This window comes from Haliaeetus albicilla, chromosome 7 (assembly GCF_947461875.1).
Source record: "Haliaeetus albicilla chromosome 7, bHalAlb1.1, whole genome shotgun sequence".
NCBI classification, from domain to species: Eukaryota; Metazoa; Chordata; class Aves; order Accipitriformes; family Accipitridae; genus Haliaeetus; species Haliaeetus albicilla.
Window position 1 is genome coordinate 35323271 of NC_091489.1, and position 9807 is coordinate 35333077.

Below are 9807 nucleotides of genomic sequence, written 5' to 3' on the forward strand. Positions count from 1 at the left end.
ATCATTTTAATTAACTATTCATATATCAGGCAACAATACTTTAGCTGCAACTCAGAAATAAGACAGGCTATTTTTTGTCCATAAACATACATAAATGGTTTTTAAAAAATTGTCTCATTACTATGTATAGTTACTTAACAGAGTGGAAAGGCTCCCAAGGTTTAACAAACAGTCTGATTACATACCTCATAGACCACCACCACATACTCTCCTGTGAGTTTAGCTCATAGTTAATTACTGTATACTTGTAATTAGCCATGTGCTAGCCTCGTTCTGTGTGGTAGCACATGGCTATTTATAATATTACAATCAGTTAAATGCTAGACTGCAGGACAGTAAGCAGAGACCCTGCAGGAGAGCAATGCTGATAGGCAGGAGGTCTCTGATGGCATATAAGTACACACATAGAGTACCAGGAGCACTATATGGTGAGATTACGTTTGCAAAGGATATCTTGAAATAGCATAACAAGTGTGAGTGTTCCCAGCTAACAGTTTATGTTGTTTTTACCAACTAGAGATGCACAATCTCCTTGCATTTTGGGGGAAGGGCGCTGATGTATGCATATAATCAAAACCATTGTCTGCATAATTGTTAACTGGGAACACTGGTGCAAGACGAAGCTGTGTAGGGGGCTGTGGCTGTTTCTATCTCATGCCAAGATGAGTCTCACAAAACATTTGCAAAGGGGAAAGGACACAGCTCTGTTTCCCCTTCCTCCCCTTCATCCCACAATCGTAGCTACCATGCCAGTGAAAAGCATGTGAATTTAAAATGCACTCTGAAATAAAGCAGTGCAGGAAGATTCACATTCTTTGCCATAATTTCCCACTGTTGTGCCTACACAACACAGCAAATAACTTACCTCAAATTAACCCATGTCCAGAATTCCCTAGCTTCACCCAGGCACAGCAGTTATGGTCTTATCATCCACTTTAATTGTGAATTTCATCCGTTTTGTTGCCGAGTGCCACAACCTTAATTAATGTAGCTTTCTAAATGTTAATAAGACATGGTAACAAAAGGGTGTTTCTGGACGAACTGCAATTTCCTACAGCCACACAGCACAATTGCATGCAGTCTGACAAAGAAACGTGCCAATTCTATTTGCCAGTTCAAACGTGCTTGTTGTAGTTTTAGCAGTTAATATGTGGCAGTCACATTTGGAATACGGTGAAATATTTTCAATGGCTCTCACAGAACCAGTTTTGTTGACAAAGTTTGCACAGTGGAAAAGAAAACAGCATTGATTTGGCAGTTTGGAAAAACATCCCTGCTCCTGTCCACAGCTGTTGTCTTTGCCACTGCTGGATATTTTGAGAATATATTTGTTTGGGAAACATGAATAAAATTATTTTCAGAAGTTCTTGGGTTGCTAGTATTTTATTTTTGCTTTGCTTCATTGGTTAACTAATCCTGAAGAGTGATATTGTCAGCTTAGTTTTCTGCAGAAATAAAAACTAACCTCAAAAATACCACACTTCGAAGTTACAGCCTACCTATAAAAAAAGCTGGAAAAATTCTGACCCTGTTTAAGTCAAGCCAAGAGCTGTTAAATTCAATGGCTAACAAACGGGGGGGGGAGTGTCACTCAGAGCATCTAACAATAAAAAACGATCCAAGTTGCAGGAATATAGTTACTAAAAACAAAATGTAAACAAATAAATAAAAAGTAGCATCTGCTATTTAACACACAACTTCAAATACTTCCTACACATGGAAGGTACTAAGGCAAATATTTAAAGGCGAACAAAGCACATTGCATTCCCCCCCCACCTTTGCAATACCCAGTATTTCCCAAGAACTGAAACAATCAGTGCTTGAAGTCTGTTTTTACCATAGCCTAAGGAAGACCTGCTTCTTTGCTCATATTGTTACTTTAAAAATACATCATCATTTCCTGGACAGACTTTTCTGAGCAGTGTTTATGAATAGGGTTTTTTCTAGATTCTTCTTCTAGGTAGCTTTATGAATGTAGAGTTTTATTATACAGATTACAGATACATAGCCCTCTGTACCATGCTTGTGAAACCATCTTCTACAAGACCCAACTAAACTGGTTTTGGTAGAAAATTGTGTTCAACTGCTAAACTGTTTTGCGGGTAACTGCAAACACCTCCAAGTTAAGAGCATTCAGTACTGGTAGGAAATTTCACTACTACTACTACTTACTCATCTTTCTATGAAACCTTAATCTTGATTCACTAGAGCCAAAGTTTTCTGTTCCACAGCAATGGAAGCCACTGTTTGACTTTCAAAGTTAATTACTCTAAGCTAAAATAGCTATGACACATCCTTTAACCCCAGGCAGAAAAGCTATGCATGGTCTGCTCTTACAGCACTCTCAGATGGGAGTCCAGGCCTCTAATATTTAAAACTTGATGCACAAACTCTTTTCTGGCAAGATTCTGCTCCAGCCCATCTGCTAGTCTGACATGGTGCCCACTCAGAATATACCATGCCAGTTTCAGTAGGGTCCAGGTGCCAAAGACGGCTGAAGGGAGTGCCCTCCATAAAGCAACAGGTGCCCTATCTCTCATCCAAAGCTCTTCCTGTTACCATAGAACACTGCTCAGAAACACATCCCCCACTGAAGGTAAAAAAAACACCAAACAACCTGAACAACAACAACAACAAAAAAATCAAACCTGCTCTCTTGACTTTCTAGTTTTAGTTTGCATGCCAAGGTCTCAGTCCCCGACCAGAACTCTCACAAGGTGGACTAATGAAGAGCATGACAACAGCTCCCAAATGACAGGTCCACACATATGGGGGAAAAAAACCCCACCCAATACATTATGTGGCAGAACGCTAAAGTGTAATAGTAATGATCTCTGCAGACTTTGTAACATAACAGGCTTTAGACTACTGGGTAAAAATGACTTATGCTTTCGAAGTTAAGACTTCTAGCCTACGGAGGACCAAAAAAAGAAGAAAGAAGGAAGATTCAAGAGGAAGCAGCCATCAGCAAGAACAAATTGAGGTGAAGAGTATTTCCTCTTTAACAGATGGTGCAGGCCGATGCTGTACCACGTGTCAGTCCTCAGTAACTCCCGAGTAGCAAAATCAGGCTAAATTTATGATTTAGTTTGCCTACAGACAGGGTGAAAAATTAGGTAATCTGCTTGCTCTATCTATATCTATACAGTCTAATATTAGTGACTAGATAAAAAGACTTTCCTGAAGTGGTGCTTGTCTGCCAAAGAATTTATTTTCACACTAAGATTCACACCTGCAGGTACAATGAGACCTTTACTGAAATGCATTTTAACATCTGAAGGTTAAGAAAAATCCATCCCTAACCAGACAGTTACCTACTAGCGCTATTAATTACAAGGTTTTGCTATTAATATTCTTCTTTCTATTGAGTTTATAAAAATTATGCTGAATGTATACCTTTCAGTATCATTTTTACTGCATTTTTAATTCATTTGCTGCACTATAGTAAATATTTTCAGTGAAGTTAGTTTAAGCAACTGCTGAAGTACTTCATTTCTCTAGAACGAATTGCTAAAGCTGGCTTCCTAACGCAAACCAAGGAATGAACACTATGACAGTGACAGAATGTGCTTCCATCAACGCTTCTCTTCCCTGACACATGTACACCCTTGCTCACAGCTATACAAATTATCCATGGAAATTACTCTTTCTGAAATAGAGACAACCTTTCTTTCACACCTCAGCCTGATTCCCACACCACCAGGCCTCAGAATATCAATGGCAGAGTGTACTATAGTCCAAGCTTAAAAGTAGAAAAGGCCACAACCACACCTCTTCCCTACCTCCACCAGCAGCAGAGCTCCCTGTGCTGCCGGTATTAAAAGACAATACTCACCCATTCAATCGCTGTTTACTGTTGAAGCAGATATTCTTTGCCTCTTCTTGGAAAATGAGGGAGGAAAAAAAAAAGAAAAAAAGAAAAAAAAGAAAAGGATAGTGCACTGGCTATATTGGTGACAGATCTCCAAGTAGGGCAGAATTATCACCGGTTTTAGCTTTATCAGTATGTACTTTCCTGAGCTTCCCATATTGTAACAACACACGCAAAAACAGCAGTCACACCGCAACACACGAACACCTGCTGCAAAGCCAGGTTTCAAATGGTTTCAAAACTCCTAAGTTTTCACCTATCACTTACAAAGTTTCATTACAATATACACACATAATACAATTAAAACACATTTACAATGTAGTAAGTTCTATTGTAAAAGACGCTAACAAACATGCATATATAAATATATATATAAAAAAATAAATATTTTGCACAACCATCAGTTTCCACGAGAAAGAAGCCTTCAAGCAGACAGTGCTGTATACAGCAGATTTCACTGTGACAGTGGAATCTTAACAAAACATTGCGTGACCTTTCTGCATTTAAATTTTCAGTCCAAATTGTGCATTAATAGAGTGCTTGCAGCAGAACTAGAGAATGATTTATATAAAGACTGGTGTTAATTACTGACTGTGATCAGGAAGATAAATGAGAGAATGTAAGGCTCTCAGTAGCACCCTCCTCAACTCTTGCTTAATTTTCCAATGTACTGCTGCTGTTCTCCACAAGGCTACAAACTAGCCGTGAGATCACCAATGTCATTCTTCCCCAGTTGCTCTCTATTCTGCTCCCCCTTATCAAAGTGTAGCAGTTCTGTCCGAGATGCCTGACAGCAAATCAGCCCCATTTACAAAAATAAAATAAAATAAAACTTCTAACATACAACAGTATGATTAATTCCAGCTTATGATCCATATTGCTTCTGCTACAACAAAAGCAATGCTTGAGAGAACATCTCTAGATGGCTTCTATTGCTTCTGGCAGCAGAGGAAGCTGTCCTCTTCAGAAGCATTGGGAGGAATCAGGATTTGTAAGCCTTCTGCTGCTGGATTTGCTCTGGTTGAGATAAAAATGCAAAGGGAGTCCAAGGGAAGGAACAAGTCAACAAAAAAACAGATAACATGGCACAGACAGGAAAGAGAAAGAATAATTACAAAACCAGGGAAAACATTTGTGAGGCAGGACAGAACTTATAGATAGTGATAACTTTCATGTACATAACTAGAAGTTTAGAAGCCCTGCACCTGAAGAGACTATTTGCATCCTAGGGCTCAGGATCAGTAAATGGTTTTCAGCAGCTTTGATCTAGTGAACAGAACCTTCCACAGAATGCATCCCTTGTAAATATATTTTGCAGAGATACTGTAAAATCTCTCAAGAACATTGTTACAGATTAATGGAGTATGGAGTACCCTTAATGGGAAATTAAGCTATAACAATGCACATCAAAATCTTTACACTGCTACTGTAAAAATACTTATTAAAAGATACAGCCGGCAGAGTTAACCTTTACTTTTACAAAAGGGCTGTGCTGTTCATACCTGGCAGGCAGTCGAATCTGTCTCTTCTCTCCTATCTTGCCCACCTCTCTACAGCTCTTTCTGGGTTAGCTTCTCACTGAAAGTTTAGTGGTCCTCTCGCATCTTGTTGTATATGCACTAAAAACTAGTCTGAACACCACAGAAAAAGAAGGTGCCTCTCAGCACCAAGCATCCATATCGTACCCTCAAAGGTTCATCATCTACTTCACATCCCTTGACTCTCAGAGACAGCTGAACTCTTTGGTAGGATCAAGCCCCCAAAAAGCTACTGAATGGTATACTTCACATAATATAAATACTTATCAGAGATAAAGAGGTGGACTAAACAAGAAAGCTACAGTCAGTGTCAATACTTGGGAATAAATCTTGCCCATTCTCTCTTTTAATTGTAGGATGAGCTACAAGGAGAACTAAGCCTGCAGTTCAGTGCTACATGTAACATTCACTACCCCTTCTGAAAGAAGAGATTAAATGAACACAAATACCATTATAGAAGTGGCAGCTATATTTCTTTAGCCATGCTGTCACTTATGAAGAAACAGAGTAGTAATACCAAGGGTCCCAGATTGTATTCTCATTCTCAACTAATTGACTGACTGCTTTCCACCTCGGTTCAGTGGGAGCCAAACTGCAACAAACACCACAATATATGAAATCACTTCAGTGGTCTGTGTGCTCAGGCAGAAAACTAATCAAATCTGCATGAAACTGACTGAATCCCACGTGCTATACCACCCACAAGGTCCAGTGTGATTTGACTGCAACAGCAAATGACAGAGCTATATTCTAAGTGATTCAGGAATACAACATTTTTTGTCTTACACATTCAAAACAGTTCCTTCAGACAGCCTCCAACCATGCATTTGGTGAAGAAATTCAGTGCAGCAGACCACACCAAATCTAGCCCAAAGTAAAACAAATCCTCAACTTAAATAACGGGTAGATGTACCCACCAACTGTTGATATTTACTCATTCACTTCTGTTACACTGAACTACTTGCAAATATATACACTGCCTTAGTTTTCTCCAGGTTTTTCAGTGACCGTGTCTACTCTGCAGAAAAGCAAAAGCAGTGGCATTTAGGTTGTTACTAAAATCTTTTTGCTTCATTTACACAGGCATTCAGTGGAACAAAGTGCCAGCTTCTATCTTTTTTCCCCCCCTAGAAAGTTTCTCCACTCAAACCTGAAGCCTAGATGCAACTTAAGTCCAGATGCACAAGTAAAATTGTCCACCCTCCTGCAGTTTACAGCCACACATTAATAGCTGGAAGAACAGTACAACTGGGCAACCACTTTAGAGAAGCAACATCTGACCACATATGGGACTATCACACCATGAAATAAAATATGAGTCTTCAGTTGCCATTCAGTTTTTTGTGATTAACCATAACGGACATAAGGAGGAAAAAAAGAGGGAGAGGAAGAACACTTCAGTGCAATATAAAATGTTCCTGAACAGCTGAAAGCAGACAAGCACCATGAGATAGCCAGACAGATGTAACAAAGATCACAGTCAATCTGTCACCGAGAGGCCAGTGGCATGCAAGTGCTACACTTATGTCTCCAAATACAAAAAGAGCAAACGTGCTAACCCTTCTATAGAAAATGCGCCCTTTTTCTCTCTACAGTAGGTCCCTGATACTACAATTTGACACTGATGGACAACTCCTTCACCTCCATGAAACCACATTGAATCTAGCACAGCTCTGCATATTCGAAAGGAGTTACTAAAGACAAAAGAACTGAGAAGGCATGTAACACCTGTTCTAATGAAAACTTGTCTCATTATAAAAATCTGGAAATCGCACTAAGTGGAAAACTCATGCTGCTTAACAGCACATTAACAGATTATTTTCCAACAAATCACTCAATGTGAAGGAAATATCATTAAGAGATCAACTGAAAAAAAACCAACAGTAGGTAACAATCAAAACTGTATTTTCCATGGCAGAAACACACAATAAGGAAAAGCTTAAAAAAAAAAGGTATAGCTGATTTATGCATAAAAGGAAGTCAATTTATGTATAGGAGTGACTTGCTTATCAAGTTTTCAACATTAATACTCCAAATAGAGAGTTAACATACCTCCAACTTAAAAAGATCATGTTTGGTTCCAGGAATGATGTACTAAACTGCTTCTAGATAATTCTTTACTGCTGCCTTAATACAAGTTCAATTTAGTCTCTACCAGTCACTGTTGGTTAGTTTGCGTGTATTTGTTTGCCGTGAGAAAAAAAAAAAAAACAAAACAAACCCCAAACTCGTAATATTGCTTTGAAAACAGGATTTGCTCTTTCATAGAGACCAGCAATAGTTACATACATTATGTCCTCTTCAGTGACCCAGCATGCTTTACAAACTGCTTTTGAGAACCATTCATTCCTCATAAAACACTGGCTGAGTGAAACACAGCAGCTTCTTCTGAAAAAAATACAAAAAAGTATCTAGGCTAGAGCAAATAAAGAACAGCATTTCCACTTCTGGCGAAAGGTTTTAATTCGGAGGCAACACCCAGCTAACTATTGTTACTGTTATGTTTCTTGGATGAAAACTGATTCAGTCTTGGCCAGGAGATAACATTTCCAATGACCAGAAACTCAGAGAGCGCTCCAGAGCATAAGACTGGCATAAGTCCAAAGCGGCGGCTAACGAAAGCATCACCATTAGTTTGAAGAGCATCGCCTGGCAGCGCTCTTCGGTAGTTTTTGACAGCAGCAGAAACTTGCCTACTCCACCCAAGCTCCATAGAAAAGCGCACTAGGAACCACTGAACTGGGCTAGACACCCACGGAGAACACACTGCACCATCAGCAACACTTCTGAACAACAAGGACACCTAACAGGTCGCTGCAAATGTCAGAAGACCACACTTCAACACAGATGACCACCAGCATGTAAACAACAGTAACTTTTAAAACCCATCCTGTCTTATTCATGTCAGAAAGTTACAAAGAAATTTAGAAGTCACCCTTCTAATCACCACGCGTATTTTACCTAAATAGATCAAGCCAAATCCTCCATGGCCAACCTGACTGCCCAGCCTCCAGACTTTTCCTTCCGTGTCTTTCAGGATCATGTCTCTTGGCAGAGGAACCGGCAGCTTGCCTCTGCCTCGATCCTTAGGCGGCATCGCACCTTGAGGGAGGGGAAAATTAAAGGAGAAGCTGAGGGTTTTTACAAGAAACAATATCCCTCAATGTCCCTTTGCTAGCAGGCACCGAGCAGGGGCCCAGCTCTCCGCGGCCGCCCTCGGCGATCCCCCTCAGGGCGGCGCCGGGCGGTTCCTCCCCGCCTCAGGGCCAAAGGGCCTTTCAGCTGAGCGGCAGGCCGAGGCGGCCGACTCGCAGCGGCGTCCCCTCCAACGGCCGACGGGACGGGGGTAGTAAGCGGCCCGCGCTCGGCCCCGCCGCCCGCTCGCCCCACACCCACCTCCGCCAGCTACGAACTTCCCAGCTGGGAACTTCCCGCAAGCCGGGCCCAAGCGGCGAGGACCCGCCCGCAGCAGGAGGAGGAGGAGGAGGACGGCCGCCGTCTTCCCGCGGCAAACACCGGGGCGGGGAACAGGGGAGGGCCGGACGGCCTTCGGCCGGGCCGCGGGCTCTGCCCGCCCTGCCTCGCCGGCGGCGGGGCGGGACTCCCTCAGCAGCCCCGCTCCCCTCAGCGAGGCGGAGCCCGACGCGGGGGTGGTGGGGGAGGTGTCGCGCGCCTCCCTCAGGCCGCCGGGCGCTCGCGCAGCGCTCCCCCCTGAGGCGCCGGCACGTCCCTCCAGGGGGAACGGAGACGCTGCAGGAGCCCGGCCGGTTCGGCCTTGCCTCTTTTTGAGCCGCACTTCGCAAGTGAGCAATTTACTTTTTTTTTTTCTTCCTTAAAGTGCTTTGGTGCATATCGAAGTAGTTGATGAGACTGTTCCCCGAGGTTTTAAAAAAATAATAATAATTTTAAAAAACAGTCTTAACTCACAGGGGTTTCAGGGTGCTGCACAGACTTCAGGAGCTGTCACAGTGCCACTCCTTGGCCAGGCTGCTTCATTTTTTCCTCGGGGTCTTCCAGGTGTAGGTCAAGGATCACATCTACGCACAGAAACTTGCCCCAAACCAGCATGCAACACCTCCTGCGTTCATCCCCGGGTGAGACGACAGAGGCTCACGCTGCCTCAAGTGTTGGTAGCCACCAGCAGCCCCATAGCACAGTGGGAAGAGGCAACAGTCAGTCAGCCGCCATTGCTAGTCAGTCAGCCGCCATTGCTCCGGGCAGGTAGAGAGAACAGATGCAGCTGACCCAGGGGTGGATCACCCCATCACCACCACTAGGCTGCAAGTTGGGAATAAAGGACAAGAGTGCTTTTTTTATTCCCCAGGCTCACAGGGCATGCCTCTAATCACAAGCAACCACCTTGTGCTATCTTTGCTTTATTAATAGGGTCCACCCACC

The 9807-nt window shown here is 42.5% G+C and overlaps 1 protein-coding gene across 3 annotated transcripts in view; it reads right to left on the reverse strand.

The window, feature by feature from the left end:
• VRK2 (VRK serine/threonine kinase 2) overlaps nucleotides 1-9232 on the reverse strand; it is a 46700-nt gene extending 37468 nt beyond the window's left edge. The window contains exons 1-2 of one of the 3 annotated variants that reach the window (XM_069787649.1): nucleotides 8806-9232; nucleotides 8371-8511 (exon numbers count right to left, since the gene is read on the reverse strand). In XM_069787649.1, coding sequence (XP_069643750.1) covers nucleotides 8371-8506 — 136 coding nt within the window. In that variant the 5' untranslated portion in view covers nucleotides 8507-8511; nucleotides 8806-9232. Of the gene's footprint in view, nucleotides 1-8370; nucleotides 8512-8805 lie in introns of those variants that run through there. The other 2 variants (XM_069787650.1, XM_069787651.1) reach the window with 2 other exon arrangements.
• Nucleotides 9233-9807: the final 575 nt, after the last annotated feature.